The 16,460-nt window shown below is 36.7% G+C and overlaps 1 protein-coding gene and 1 long non-coding RNA gene across 3 annotated transcripts in view; one reads left to right on the top strand and one right to left on the bottom strand.

Annotated features, from left to right (window-relative positions):
• The window catches only part of LRIF1 (ligand dependent nuclear receptor interacting factor 1), a 53,209-nt gene extending 51,657 nt beyond the window's left edge, over positions 1-1,552 (bottom strand). For both annotated transcript variants that reach the window (XR_007953103.1, XM_051993064.1), the window contains exon 1: positions 909-1,552. Coding sequence is in view for 1 of the 2 variants with exons in the window: in XM_051993064.1 (XP_051849024.1) it covers positions 909-976 (68 nt within the window). In the remaining variant the exon portion in view is untranslated. The remainder of the gene's footprint in view (positions 1-908) is intronic.
• LOC127559348 (uncharacterized) lies at positions 1,527-10,652 on the top strand. Its single transcript, XR_007953104.1, has 3 exons — positions 1,527-1,623; positions 6,233-6,311; positions 7,591-10,652. It is a non-coding gene; the product is annotated as an uncharacterized LOC127559348 (long non-coding RNA).
• Positions 10,653-16,460: the final 5,808 nt, after the last annotated feature.

The raw sequence follows: 16,460 nt of genomic DNA, 5'->3' as shown, positions 1-16,460 counted from the left end.
GTACAATGGATTTGGTGTCAGAAAGCAAGAGTAATAGATGGGGTCTAATCCTGGCTTGATGAAGTATGAAGCCCTAAGAGCCGATTTTCACGTCTCTACAACTGAGATAATAGTGGCCTTCTCTTCTCCACTGGGTCAACCAAAGGGCGCTCCATTAAGTTTAGTGAGCACTGCTTCAGACATCACCACTTGCTTTCTCTTCTTCCGGTCTTCTTTCTCCAGGCAACCAAAAGCCTACTGCCTGCACCACTCGGCACCACCGGCCCGGGAGCGAACTTCAATGTCAATTTCAGCAGCTGGATATACCTGCCTCCTGATTGGTCTAACAACTGACCTGGAGGAAGTGTTCTCCAAACTCAGCTTCCCCAGTCACACTGACTGCCGCGCGAGCCCTCCCACCGCATTAGCTTCCCTGTGGGGTCTGGCTCTCATTGGGGAAACCTCCAGGTGCCCTTTCCGGCTCGGGCCCAAACCTTCATCTTTCTCCTTTTCCCCAGACGCAGCAAATACGCTGCTCATCACGGAAGGCCCGCCCTCGGCGCTCGCTTCCTGTCCCGCGAGGGCCGCGCCGCTTTGAGCCCCAAGCCCTCGCCTGCCGCAGGCTCACAAAAGCTACGATTTTTGCCGCGCTCTCCAAACCGGGCCCGCCCTCCGCTGGGCTCCCACCATTGTGGCTGCCGGATCTTCGAGAAGCCTGCGCAGGACACGCGCGCCGCCACGCAGCGCCATCGGCCATGATGGCAGTCCTCTAGAAGCTCTTCGGAGGCGACGGTCCTGCGAGGGCGGGGGGGGCAGCGAGTCGATGGGGGAGGGGGAGGAACCTCGGCGCGGGGAGGACAGGACGCTCTCGGGAAGGGCCGTGGCCCAAGCCCGAGGACAGGCGGGGAGGCGAGGAGCCGGGTACTTACCATGGCGGGGCGGCGCTGCCTGAAACGTCCTCGGGGGGTTTCAGGACGACCCTCGGCAGGTTGGACATGCTAGGGATAGGGAAGGGGTGAAAAGCGGGGACGCGGTGAGGGGGTGCAGAGACAAAACGGAGCGCGAGCTCCCGAGGTTTCGGCACAGGGGCTGAGATCAAGGGCGGGAGCCGTCGCAGCGCTGGTGGGGGTGCCAGTTTCCGTGTCCTAGAGCGAGGGACCCCCAAGGGCGACCTCGGTCTGTGCCCGGGGGAAGTGGACGTGAGCGTACGAAACCCCGCCCAAGGCCGCACTGAGAAGGATGAAAGCGCCAGGAGGGAGGGGCCGTGGCGTAAGCCCCGGATGTCGGAGTTGGCTGGGGAAGTAGCGGGGTGGAGCTTCCACGCACAGGCCGCTCTAGTGTGTGTCACACTGTAGGGGCGGCAGGGGGCGACCAGTTGATTGTGGCCGGAAGGGAGGAGCTGGGCTTTTGGAGTAGTGGAGAAGGTGGTGACTGGGTGAATCCAGCCCTCTCGACCCCGCCCACTGAAAGAACAAGCCAGAACGAACTTTGGCTAGCTATTTCCGGAATCGTCATATCCGGCTTCGATAGCCACTTGCTGAATTGAGCTCCGCCCTTCCGCGTTCAGCCAATTGCTGATCATTTCCGTTCCCTGTCCTTCCGGATCAATCGACAATCACAAAAGAAAATTCTCAGAGAGGGATTGTAAGTTAAAAACGGTTCCGGGTCTACAAACCGTTTCCGCTCTGGTTTCTACCTCTTTCTCTTTGAGTAGTACTTTGACTTACACTAGGGGGTGATATCCCTGTTTCTGTAATAGGTTTCCATCTCTCAAAATGGCTGATTTTGACCTTTCAGTCTCTCCACCTCACCCACCCACAGACTGTAGTGTTGTTGGAGCTCTGGTAAGCCAGAACACCCACCCAGCCATTTCTTGGATTTTACTTATTCCCCCTTCTGTTTCCCACTGGACAGCGCCACCTTCTGCCTTACAGCAGGCTACCTCTTCAACAGTTTTTAAAGAGCCTAAGGAGTCAGCCTTCAAAGGACATAGGGTCTCAAGTCACCTACTACAAATGAAAAGATCGTTTATTTCTCATAAGACAGAAGATACTCTTCTTTTTAAAAATCCTATTCAGTAAAAAAGGTTTTATTGTGTGCCAAAAGCTATGATAGCCTCGTGGGATAACAAAGTTCAAAGGAAAAGTGAGGGGCAGCTAGATGGCGCAGTGGATAGAGCGCCGGCCCTGGAATCTAGAAGACCTGAGTTCATATCTAACTTTTAAGTTGTTAAGTAAGACACTTAATGCTTACTACCTGTGTGATCTTGGGCAAGTCACTTAATCCTTAAAAAAAAAAAAAAAGAGACACATATACATACATACACATATGTGCTAAATGATAAGAAAATGTCCTTGTCCTGGAATATGTTGAAGGCAAAACCTATACACAAGTATGATTAAGCAGAAATGTAAGAAAACTCAGACAATTCAACCCATGCTTTATCTAAGAATCTCCAATTAGTAGTCATTCTCTATTTCATCAAAACTTTATTGATGAAAAATCCACTACTTTCCTCAATAGCCCATTTCTATGTTTTAGTTTTTCATAAACTGAATCTAAAATCTCTAAATCCACTTATAGTATCTGACAGGATTCTTAATCCATCAGTAATCACGTCTATCTTACATATCTTTAGTTTCTCTTTTTCCAACATTTTCTTATTCTACAAACATGTCTTCCCAACCTTAAAAAAAAAAAAAAATTCTTTTTTAAGACAATTGTTTCAACTTCCTCTTCACTACCAATCACCTTGATAAAATGTTCACACAAGAGTCTTCCATCACAAAGCCTTTGCCCCATTGCAACCTTCAGATTTATTAACACTTAATAAGTCATCATGATAAAATCCTCATTGCAAATTTCAATGGTCTGCACAATCCCCAGAGAAGTTTGAATTCTAAATCCATTGTAATTCTTAAAGTATCTTAGATCCAGTAATGTTTAACCATATATATCCCCACCGTCACAAAAGCAGTGTGTAGCTGCCTCTTTTATCTGCATTCAGACTACTTATTTTCTCTTTTAAATTTATTATTCAGAGGAGAAAAAAGGAAAAAATACCAGATTCAAAGTAGACTTCATTCCAAAGCATCATGATTAAAGCCTCTACTGAAAACTTAAATACAGTAAAAGCCATTTTAGAGAAAACGAATCCCTACCTTGAATACAACTTTAAGGTCACAGAATTAATTTGAATCTGCTCAAAAAAAAAAAAAATTGGCAAGAAAAATGAAGGATATAGTTCAGGCCACTCAATATAATCTTTTAAAAGATATAAAGAACATATTTGCCCCAAAAGTTATTTTGTGACAGAAAAACAAAAACTGGGAATAAAGTGGATTTTTACATATTAGAAAATAGCTGAATAGATAATTGTATATGAATTGAATAGAATTCAGAGAAACGTGGGAAAATGTGTATGTATTGCTTAAGTAGTAGAGCAAAGCACAACAATATATAGCATGACTACAATAATACAATAAAGTTGCTTATCTTTGATTTTCAGTGAGAACCAATGACATCATGAGATGATATCTTGAGTTGATTTAAGTGAGGCAGAGTTTACACAAAGTTGTCAGCCTCATTTTCTCTTCCAGAGTCATCAAAGTCCAATTACAACAAAAGTCAGACTCCAGATGACATTGGCATCTTTCATCTCTGACTGAACTCTTAAGCACTGCACACCATCTGCATCATCTGTCCTCATAATCATTGGTACAAATAAAATTTACACTGCAGCAAAACTAAAAAGTAGCTGAACTCAAATTAACTCCAATGATCTTGATCCTGATGAACAAAAGGGAAAAAAGTTTTTCTCAATAGAGAAATGGGAAGTTAAGTGATGGAATATTGTGAGTGGGGTGTGTATATATAATTTCACTATGCCACTTGGTTTTGCTCAACTTTAAGAAAGGTGCAATGGGAAATTACTATGGAATAAAAGCAAAAGGCAAAAATTAAGACAAATCAATATCAGTAACACTGTTTTCAAAGAAATAAGATGCTGAATATAAACTGAACAACAATGCAAAAAAAAAATTAAGCTGACTAAAGGAAAGAAAAGGTTTCATGTATAACAAAATACTTCACCATTTTTAGAGAACTAGAAACCAATTTGGTACCCAATGATTGAAAAATAGCCAGAAGAATCAAAGTGATTGAGTGTTATAGAATATTGCTGTGCCACAAGATATGACAAATTTGAAGAAATGTGGAAAGAATTATATGGGAACTTGCCTAAAAGGAAGAAAATAGAACCAGGTAATGATGTACAATGATTGAATAATAACAGCATTTATATAATATTTTTTAAGATTTGCAGAGCACTTTACATATGTTAACTCATGATCTTGTGATGTGGGTGCTATTATCCCCATTTTAAAGATGAGGAAATTGAGGCATAAAGAGGTGAAGGGACTTGCCCCCTTTCACATGGCTTATAAGAGTATGAGGCAGGATTTGAATTCAATTTTCCAAGATTACAAGTCCTACTCTCTTCCATTCTGTCACCTGGCTGCATGCTATGATAATGTCAATGATTTTAAAAAAAAAAGTGATATAAAACTGAATAGTGTATAATTGTGATAAGCAAGTTTGGTCCTGCACTTTCCTCCACTGTCTCTTCATTACAAATGTGGGAAGAGCATAGGTATATAATATTGGATATATTATCAAATATGGTTGGTTTTGCTGAACAATTTTTTATTTTCTTGCTCTTATAAGAATTTCTGGGAAGGAGAGAAGTTAAATATGATGTTAAAAATAAGGCATTTTTTAAAAAATGAAATTATTTACAGTTCTCACAATGTAAATTTACATTATGCAAATTTGACTTTAGTAAAGAATCTTGAAAGCAGTTCACTTCCCCCCCCCAAAAAAAAAAAAAAAACTTATGTTAACTTTACTGTGAAGTACTACACATTCTGTTTCTGCCCCTCAGCTCCATTCTCCACTGCCTTCTACCCACCCTACAAATAATAATAAAAACCTCAAAGTGAAAGCAGAAAAACAGAGCCATGGAGAGATCAGCTCTACACCACTGCTGCTGTATAGAAGGATTGTGGACTTGGCTTGAGAACTCTAGCACTGAGATAGAAGAGCTTTGCCCCATTCTTTTACCTACATGTCTTGTCTTTTTTCTGTAGAGCATCCTCTCCTATTTGTATTCATGTCTAGTCCCCACACATCTACCTCCATTTGTCCTTACTTTTAGTTCTAGCCAAGCCCCAACATGGTTCCTCTTCCATCTCTTACTGTTTTGTTCCTTCACATATCCTTGAAACATGTGCTGGTCTTCTTCCTCCGTAGGTGTATCTCTGTCCTGCTTCCCTTCCTCCCTCATTTCCCCACACCAGAGAGAAAATTCACATTATGTAAAAATCACTTTACATAGAAGCCTGTGAAATATTTGCTTATGTAAAGTGGGATATCCTTTTGCTAACATAGGAATAACTCCTAAATCATCCATCAGTCATTATTGTGTGATCAGTCCAGTTTTTCCAGGTATACAAGAGAAGGACAACAGCTCTGAAAACCTTCAGTTTGGTAGACAGCCTAATTACTCTTTTCTCTCATGCTTTTATTCAGAGCCTAGCTCTGGCAGTGCACATATCAGTCTCATGATCTATGTACACATCCCTAGGAAGTATACTGTCAAGGTAAGTGAACTTATTTATGGCATCCAAAATTTCTCCATTTGCTGTAACCAGTGATTCCACACATACATGGTGTGGTATAGTGTGGCAGGTATGGAACCTGTTTTTTCATGGTGTTTATTATGAGGTCAAAAATAGTACAAACAACAGAAAATGGATCCATACATTGTTGCATCTTAGCCGCAGAGGTTGTGTTGAGTGCACAGTCATGTGTGAACAAAAGGTCACACATCAATCTACCTCTACTTTAGCCTTGGTTTGAAGCCTTCTCAAGTTAAATAATTTACCATCAGTGTAAGAAACTGGCCTTAGTGCCATTTTTTTGTCCTCATTGAAGGTGTCTTTACAACGTTGCTGAAAACATCATGCCAAAAAACATGGGAGCAAGCACATACAGTGCTGCTCAGTCACCCTTGGTGACTGAGAAAGTATAAGAATATCATCTATCCAGAATCTGTGCAAGCATGCCATAATGAAACTCATGCAATACTAAGGAAATTTTGCCATGAGTGTCCACAAGTCCTCACAAATGACAATATCAAAGGCCTTGGTCAAATTGATAAAAATTTTGCATTAAACCTCTGTTCTGTTTCTAGCATTTCTCCTGGAGTCATTGAGCAGCAAGCACTATATTGATCATTCCTTGGCCCTTTCTGAAGCAACTCTGGCTCTCAGGTAGATGACTATCTTCCATGTGAAGGACCAGCCTATTAAGGAGGACTTTAGTAAGAGTCTTGTTGGCAGTAACTAAAAGAGAAATTCCCTTGTGATTGTCACAGGACAATCTATTTTCTTTTCCTTTAGAGAGATGTATGGTGGAGGTATTCTTGAACTTCTAGGAGATAACCTCCTCTTGCTATATAACTTGAAAACATTGTAAGTTTTTGTATGAGCAGTGGAACCCCTGTCTTGTAAATATCAGTTGAAATAGGTTCAACACCAGATTTGCTCTGTGAAAGAAACCTCAAAACCTCTTTAGTTGGAAGTTTGAGTCAAAACTCTCTATGAGCTAGATACTAAATTCAATTACTAAGGAACTGTATTGTTCCTAGAGGTTGAGGCTATGGCTGCCAATATTTTGATTGGATCATAGATGTGTATTTTGTGAACCTCAAAGAGGAATTGAATGATATAGGGGCAGGAAAATTTAGAAGTAGCAGGGAGAGAGTAAGGAGTTTTCTAACTCTTCCACTGTGACGACCGCGCTAGCACCCCAGACATCCCCAGAATCAGCCGGAGTCAGGATAAGCAAAAGTCCTTAGTCTTTATTCTTGGTCTTTAGGGGTAGAAGTAAAGGGCATGGAAGAGAATCTCTGTAACCTTCCTCCTCTTCCACCACAAAAAGTGACTCTGGCTCTTCTTACTCCACCCCCTAGTCCCTCCTACAATCCTCTGTTTACACCAATCATTGAGCCAGCACAGGATAGTGGGAAGGACCACTTTCCAAGCATATGTCCATAGAGTATTGTCCAATAAGGACCACCTTCCAAGCATATGCCCATAGAGTATTGTCCAATCAGTAATTAGCCCTAAGTGCTTGAACTGACCTTAGTGCAACGACTCAAGAGTTTCAGCCCTCTACATGCCACCTAGAACAATGAATTGGGGGCATCCATGAAAGGGCAACAAGATCTGGAAAACCTGGTCATAGAGAACCTAGGACTCATTGGGAGCCAGAAGTTGGAAGGAATGAGAAATAAACAGATTTAAGATGAAAACAAGTGTGTTGACCATGGAGGAGGCATTCCAGAAGAGGAAAGATGGAACATTGGGAAAAGATGGGTTAAAGAAAAAGGGAATAAGGAATTGGGCAGTAGTAGATGGAGAATAGGGTTTGAATGATCTAGTGGAAGTTCAGAATGAGTAAGATGGGAAAATATAACAGTAGGGTTTTTTTTTTTTTAAAGGAACCTACTTGAAACAGGATGAAATAGGATCATTTGTGCTCCTACAGGTGTTGACATTGACAAAGAGAATGGCCACTTCATCATGTGAAACAGAGGAGGAAGAGGGAGAAGGAAGAGATACTAGCAAAATCACCTGACTAATGTTACATAAGGAGAAGAGAATAAGGAGCTCTTTGTGAATGACCTCAATTTTTTTCTAATGTGATGGACCAACACACTTACCAAATGAATCTGAACAATCAGGAGATGTGAGTGGTTAAGATAAAAGGATGCCTTTCTCTTCACCATAGCAACAGGGAACTAGAATGTTTTTTTTTCTATTCCAAGGAAGGTCAGAGATGGTGAGGTGAGATGATAAGATATGTCCTTGTCCTTTTTCCTCCTCCTCTTCCCTCCAGAGGGAAAAAAAAAAGAAAATTTTATGGGGAATGGTACTTTCTTCTATTATGTAGGTTGGATTTGTATCCAACTGTTGGTTGGTTGCTCCCTTATCTAACCTCCAGTCTTTAAAAGGAAAAGGAATATTGAAACAGGTTCTTTTACCTGATTGTGCTTCCCACCTCATACTGGCTTTGCCTCCAGTCTATCTCCTTTGGGAAGAAAAATGATGCCTTCCATTCAGTAAGATCCTTCTCATATCTAGTTACACCCTACATAGAACAATCTAAATCCCTACAGGTCTTCATTCAAATCCAGTTCTCTGCCCCTACCAACAAATTTCTTTTTCCCATTCCCCTCAACCTACTCCCCCAAAGTTTTGGTCAAACATCACCCATCCCTTCCACTGTGCCCTCTGTAATGCTTGTTCCATGGCAACAAACTTTCCTTCTTTCTAAATCTTTTTCTCTCCAATCTATTTGCTTTTATTAAAATCTAACTTCTCCTTGATGAACACAAACTCTAAACATCCTTTCCAGTATTGTCCTTACCTTCATTCATTCTCTTTAGCTTAGTGGTCAACATAAGGGACTTGGAATATTCCTTGTTCCCATTACTAGGGTCTTCCTCCATCACTCGGTAATCTCTCCTCCTTTAAGCTTTATGTTAGAATCTACCATCAACATTCTAGCAGTTGTTCTCTGTAGACCCCCAAGTCAAAACCCTTCCTCAGTTAATATGTGGCTGGTAATTTTTGTCTTCTCCCCAAATCCTACTCTCATATTAGGGCACTTCAGTATATTAGTAAAGAGAGCACTGATCTGAATTCAAGAAGACCTGAGTTCAAATCTGGTCTCATATTTACTAGATGTGTGATTCTAGGTAAGTCAATTAACTGCTGTTTGCCTCTGTTTCCTCATTTATAAAATGGAGAAAGTAGCACCTACCTCCCAAGGTTGTTGCAAAGATCAAATGAGTTCATTTTAAAGGGCTTAGCACAGTGCTTGGCACATAGCAAACACTGTGTAAAGGTAATTATTATTACTTTGTTATCATTATCTTGCACTAGACACTCCTCTTTTCCCCATCTTAATCTCTTGATGAAGTAATTCAATTCTGTGCTGTCCTCTTTTGAGTCCCTAATCCCCATAACATTGTGCTAATCGTGTTGTGCTGAGTCTCAGCCTTGGATCGATCCCATCATTCGCCACTCATTTCTTGCTGTCCCCAAATATGACCACATCTTCTCCATCCTGAATAAACCCTAACGTGTTCTTTTTATTCCCACAAACTATCATAGCATTTGCCTATTTTTGCTAACCTTTTTAAAAAGACTATTATAGTGCCTTTAATTTTTATTTTCTCTTTCCAATCCCTTACAATCGGGTTTCTGACATTCCACTGAAATTACTCTCTTCAAACTTAGCCATGATCTTTTTGTTGTCATATCTAATGGACATTTCTCAATCTTCATTCACCTTGACCTACCTTTGATATTACTGATCACTTTCCCTCCTTGATAATCTTTTCTTTCTAGGTTTTAAGAACATTATTCTAGTTCTCTACCTATTGCCTCACCTGTCTTCCTTAGAGTCCCAAGTGAAACAACATCTTTAGGAAGCTTTTCCCAACCCCAACTAACTTAATTGTAGTACTTCCCCCTTTATTATTTCCTATTTATCCTAACATGTTTTGTATAGATTTGTTTGTTGACTCCCTCAATAGATTGAGAGTCCTTTGAGGGCAAAGATTGTTTTTTGCCACTTTCTGTATCCCTAGTACTTAGCAGTGCCTGGTACATGGCAGATGCTTAATGTATGTTTATTGACTGCCTAGAAATCAGGCAATAAATGCCAGACATTTTAGTAAGCTATCTTTATTTCCTCTTCCTATCCCATTGGAGGCTAGGGACCAAGCAACACTCTCATGGAGAACAAGCAGAAGATAGTAATGTTTTCTTCTCTCTTCTTCCTTCCTGATGTACATACTTCTATACTCTTCCCACCTCCACTGGAGAACAAGTAAGTCACTCCTGAAGAACATACAGGATATAGCAAATGATGTCACAAAAGATTAAGATACCTGCCTCTCTATTTCTGATTGAACTTCTTCACCATGTCCCAGAAACCTTTTCAGCCAGGACTCTCATTTCATCTCTAGAACTCACCTCAGAAGGACATTTTACTTCTGAGGACTTCCTCTGGTTGCATGGCTCCTCACAGAACCTCCTTTTAAAATATTCTAAGTCATACATCTCTTTCCCAGGCAGCACTCTTCTGTATTTTTCCATTATGCCCCTTCACCAAGTAACTGTTTTTCTTTTCCCTACTACTTTCTTTCTCTTTATTTACTCTCCATCCTAACCAAACTGAGCTACCTGGTATTTACTGAAGTTGGCATTTCATATTTCTGATTCTCACCCATGCCCTTATTTGCTCTCACCTTGACTTCTTAAGAGTCCCTTTTTTCCTTTAAAATGCATCTCATACCACTTTGTACCACTTTCTTGGGGAATTCTTTTCCTTAATTGTTAAAAATCTCAAATTGGAATTATACTGATCTGTAATTTCTTGAATGAAAGGATCTTTTGTTTTCACATTTCCAACACCTAAAATGTTGTCTTGATCATATGATTGATTGAATTAAATAAAAATGAGAAGACATTGCATGTAATCACAATGGTTCCAATGTGACCTCTTTAAGCAAGCTTTTAAGCTTGCCCTTTTTTTTTTTTGAGCAACAAATGTATAATTAATAAAGATAATAACTTTACTGCAATTTCTTACCAGAGATTATCCAAGATAAAACTATTGCCACATTAAGGAGATAGAAGAACCCCTGAACAACCACACATGGAAGATATCTCATCTCTTTATAAAATATAGAGCTATAGCAGTCAAAGAAAACATTAAATTGCAGGAGCAACTCATATAAAACATGGAGAGAAATGATATAACCAGAAATATGGCAGAGTTATTACTATTTTCATATAATAGCAAATTTTAAAACTTCAAAATAAGCAATTGTGCACCAAATATAGAATAATAACAACTGAGTCCACAACATGGAAGATAACACCAACCCCTAAGGTTACATACTTACTAATATAACATCAAAGAATTTTAATACTTTAATAGCTCCTACTTACCATTCTCATATCTAAGCCAATCTGGTGTCAAAAACAGGGAATGGAGTCAAACTAAAGACTGATGATTCAAGTTTTATTTTCAGAGAACCCTGACTACCTCATTTCAATGACTTAGCCTGATCAAAGCAAACATGATGTTTGACATTGATTCTTCCCAGTCACACAAAGGAAAGGGATTGTGAGGTAAAAAGAGGAAGACCTGATCTCAGAATCACAGGCTAGAGAGAAAAGAACCTTAAACCTGAACTATAGGAGGTTAGAAACCTAGTTGAAGTCTATCCTGTCCCCTAATAAGTTTATTCAAAATGGGGAACTGAGTCAGGCAAACCCCATCTTCCAATTTTAAGCAGCTGAGGATAAAAGCCCAGCCTTGTAGCTATGTATAAAAGTGGGAAAGGAGAAGGAATTTATAAGACCAAAGATTTAAGAGAGAAAGCATAGGTTAAAAGTACATAAGCAAACAAAGAGATTAACGTTTTTAAGATTAAGTTTTTACAAACTATCTTAAAACACCCTAAACAAATATACTATAAAGGAAAATGAATCAAAATAATCTGATAAAAAAGGCTAGAGCAAATTCTCTAGACTGTCTGCTCTAGGATTTATATCAGATAAATAAAAATCACTGCTAAAAAATCCCGAATAGTTCAAAAGAGAAACTAGAGAAAACCTTAGTAATGAAGTTAGGACAGGAAAAAAAATTCAGCACAGAATTTAAAACAGAGAAAAAAAAAATCAAACATGGGGAAATCTTTCCAAATACATAGAAATTAGAAGGGGAAAGAAAGGGGGAGGGATAAACAGAGAATAAAGATATAACAAAAATATTGAAGTGAAAAAATATTAGAAGAAGGAAAAGGCAATGTGTGGATTCTTCATAAAACAATGCAATTCATCTTGACATCTGAGTTCAAGAGTTAAGAATCAGAGAGCTCTCAGAAAAACATAACAAATATATACATTTACTGAACTAATGCAAGAAAACCATTCACAAGTGAATACAGTGAAGCTTGACCAATAGAATCTATAGATCACCACTGAAAAGAAAGATAGAAAAAATGTGCATCAGATTCTAAAGTATATAGTGATTAAATTTTATAGTTTTAAGTAATAATGAATTTTACAAGCAGCCAAGAAAAATACCTTTAAATGTGAAGAGGCATTCAAGTTGCCAAAATTATTATAACATTCATAAGAAATTTAGTGCTAAGGTTGCAATAATATATTTCAAAAAGCAAAGGATCTGAAATTAAACCCCAAATAATTCCTGCATTAGAGCCCATCATGAATGATTTTCCATTAACATTTAATTTTTTTTTCAGTTCTGTCCAACTTCATGATCCCATTTTTAACAGAATCTTCCTGACAAAGATACTGTAGAGAAGACAATAGATCCAATAACAGGAATCATGTCCTTAGGTATGGAGTCTGATTAGACAATTGAAGAAAGGAGTGACCATCATAGCTAGCAATGCCTCAATTCTACATTATTTCCTCCTTGAACATATTATAGTGCATCACATCAGAAAGTAGGGAGAATGGAGTAAGAATGAAAAAAGCAATAACACATAAATGTAAAAGAGAGAACATTGATCTAGAATTTTGAAATTTTGACCCTTGTGTAGAATTGTAAAGAACAAAGGTATAATCTATGAACCAGAAATTAAATTTAAAATTTTTATCTTAAGATAGAAAGAGAAATATGGAGGGGGACAAACAATAAGGAAATGTGTTAAAGAGTATGGCAAAAGTAAATTAAAATAAGATTAGAAATGAGATGGAGGAAAGATTTTGAATGGCTTATATACATGAAGAAAAAGGAATCAAGGAAAAATTAATAGCTTGAGTTAAGTCAATTTTGGGAAAGGCTGGTGAGCAATGGTTTGGAAAAACACAAGTGAATAGAAGAGCATCAGTATCATAAACATAATCACAAATATAAAGATGAGAGAAAAGGGATGATGAAGACCAATAATAAAACTAATGAAAAATACAGGCATAAAAAAATAAGATAAATTAACCAATGCACTAAAATGAAAGGGAAGCAGCAAAATGGACAAAAAGAAAACCCAACAATCTGCTGCTTATTTTTTAAAAACCTTTGAAAAAATGGAAATGAGAATCTGAAAAAAAACTATACATAAAATTATGTTTAAATGGGTTATAATCATATGCAACCAAACAAAATAAAAATCAAAACAATGTTAAAAGAGAAACAGAGAAACTGTGCTGAAAGGAACCATAGATAATATCAGTACAAAAAATATGTTCACCAAATAGCACAGTATCTAAATGTATGAAGGAAAAGTAAACTGATTTGCAAAATGGCATAGATACATAATAATTGCAGAAGACTTTAATCTTTATTACAACTATACAAATCTATTAAGTGGAAACAAGATGGAAACTGTAGAACTTAGAGCTTTTGGAGAAGTTACAGGTGAAAGATGTAAGGTTTGTTGTGAATTGGAACTTTTAAAAACTATACATAATTCTCAGTTTTATATGATACTTTTACAAAAAAAATAGATTATGTGCTATGCATGTTGTCACAAACACAATATTGGAAATAATCATCTTTTATAGAACATATAAAAATAGTAAATATAAGGAGCCCCAAAGATAGAGACCTAAGTGGATATTTTAAAAAATCATCCTGAATAGTCATCAGATCAAAGAACAAATCATGGAAAATATCTGTGAAAGAGAATGATAATGATGAAGTAAAATACCAAAATTTATGTGATGCGCCTAAAAGTATCCTCAAAGAAAAAATTTATACTTATGAAAATATGCATTGACACAAAAATGATTTATGAACTGAATATGCAATTTAAAAATTAGAAAATCAAGAAACATACCCAAAATAAGCACAAATGGAAAATCTTTAAAAGAAAATCAAAATAAAAATAATGCAGATGGATAAAACTAAAAGCTGGCAGCTAATAAAATTGATAGTACTCTACCTAAACTGATGAAAAACAAAGGGGATAAAAATCAAATCGCCAAAATAAAAAGTGAACAAGGTACAATCACAGAAAAGAAAAAGAATATTCAAAACCTATTTAACACAATTATATATTACCAAGATTGACAATTTAAAAGAAATGGGGAATTACCTACAAAAATACAATGTATAGAAATGAAAGAACCTAATCTAAAGAATTTAACTCAAATCTCAAAAAATTAACTCTAACTGCAAAGCAACTACCAAAAATGGGGAAGGGGGAGAAGAAATTGTTGCATGGGATGAATTTAGAAGACAATTCTATCAAATTTAAAGAGAAAGTAATACTGAAGATTCTCAAAAATTAATAAATCATTTTGCCAAATCCCTTTGTGAGGCAAATATATTTCTAGTTTTTAGAGTAGGGAGGTATGCAGCAAAGATAAAGAGTTGTGAACCAACATTACCAATGAATAATAATGAAAATTAGTCAACAAAACAAAAATGTAGCAATATATTTTAAAAGTTCACTATTACCAAATTGAATATATATCCAAACATCATTCAATATTAGGGAAAAAATTAGCCTAATTATGTTAGGAACAAGAAAAAAAGCACTAAACATCATGATTCTATGAATACATTATGGAGTGAGGAAGGGAACTTTTGATAAAATACTCATTTACGCTAAAAAAAAAAAAAAGAAAAGAAAAGAAAAAAGAAAAAGAAAACCTATTTTAAATAGTTGGTCCATATCCCAAACCCAAAACTAGCATATTATTAAAAGAAGGAAAATAGAAGCATTCTCTATAAATATAAGAATCAGATCCATTGTTTCTTATGCCCCAGATATTATTATATTCACATACCACGATTTGTTTAGCCATCATCCAATTGATGGCCAGCTACAATGAGTGCAATACTTTACTAACAAAAATTGTCAATATAAATATTTAGCTGTATATAGGGACTTTGTAATTACCAGTGGCTTCCTTGGAGTATAATCTTAGTAATATAACTTCCGAGTTAAAGGATATGAACAGTTTGACTAATTTTTTTTAATAATTTGAAATTACTTCCAAAAATAGTTTTTATTGATTCACATCTAAACTAACGATGCCCTACTAGTCCGATTATCTTTCTATGAGCCCTCAAATATCATCTTTGCTAATTTTCTGATAATATAGTAAAACTTCATGTAGCTTTGATTTTCATTTCTCTTCTCGGTGACTCAAACCATTCTTTAAATTGTTTACAATTCTTTCTTTGGTAACTGTTTACATTATTTGAACATGTATCTTTTAGGAAAAAGGCTTGTAATATATGCATACATATATATTTATGTGTATACATATATATATGTATATATATATATATATACATCTATCTGTCATTTATCTACATAAGTCTATCTTTCTACATAGTTAGATAGATTGCTATAGATAGGAGATTTCAGCACTAATGATTTGGCTTTGACAATGTAATAGAAATGGCAGTACTATCAAGGATAATTTATAGTTTTTATGATATATCAATCAAACAAGGGGATTTTTTAAACAATATACTAAAGGGTTACTCTGTAGGGGAGGGGGGATGGAGAGAAAGAAAGAGAGATACAGAAAGGGGAGAGGAAGGATTTTCTAAGGAAGGAAGAAAGAGAAAGTAGTGTGTGTATGTATATATATATATATATATACATACATATTTGATTTCTACTCTCTTCCCCATCCTACCACATCTTTTTATCCTAGGTATATTAATTTTACTTGTGAAAAAGCTTTTCAGTTTAATGTAATCAAAAGTATCTATTTTATCTTTTGTAATTACCTCTATCGCTTAATATGATTAAGAACTTGTCTTCTGTTGATAGCTGTGAAAGGTATATGATCTATTTCTCTTCTAATTTTTAATATTATAATCTTGTGTGTATGTATATATTATGTATCCAAATTAATTTTTGTAGAACTTGGCAAGATTTTGTTTAAGCCACATTTCTAACAGACTACTTTCCAATATTTTCAGAATTTTTCAAATCAGTAAATTAAAAAAAAAAAAAAAAAAAAAAACGCTTTCCTAAGTAATTTATGTTTTCAGGCTTATCAAACACCAGGTTATTAAAATCCATTTTGTCTTATTCTTCCTTGTCTAGTTATTCCATTACACTCTACTTTCTTTAAAACAAAACAAAAACCAGATGGTAGTATGTACTTTGGAAGTTGTATTCACCATTAATTACTATGTCATTATTTTCCTTGATATTTTGTTCCTCCAAATGGACATTTTTTAAATTCTGTAAAGTATCAATATTTCAAACATTTAATAGTTATTTTGAATAGGTTTCCCTTTCTACTGTGTTTCCCCGATAATAAGACACTATCTTATTATTTTTTTTGGACAGAAAAACACCAAAGGGCTTATTTTCAGGGGAGGGCTTATTTTAATGA

The sequence above is a fragment of the Antechinus flavipes genome, chromosome 4, assembly GCF_016432865.1.
Source record: "Antechinus flavipes isolate AdamAnt ecotype Samford, QLD, Australia chromosome 4, AdamAnt_v2, whole genome shotgun sequence".
NCBI lineage: Eukaryota > Metazoa > Chordata > Mammalia > Dasyuromorphia > Dasyuridae > Antechinus > Antechinus flavipes.
This window is presented reverse-complemented; position numbering and strand designations above follow the sequence as displayed.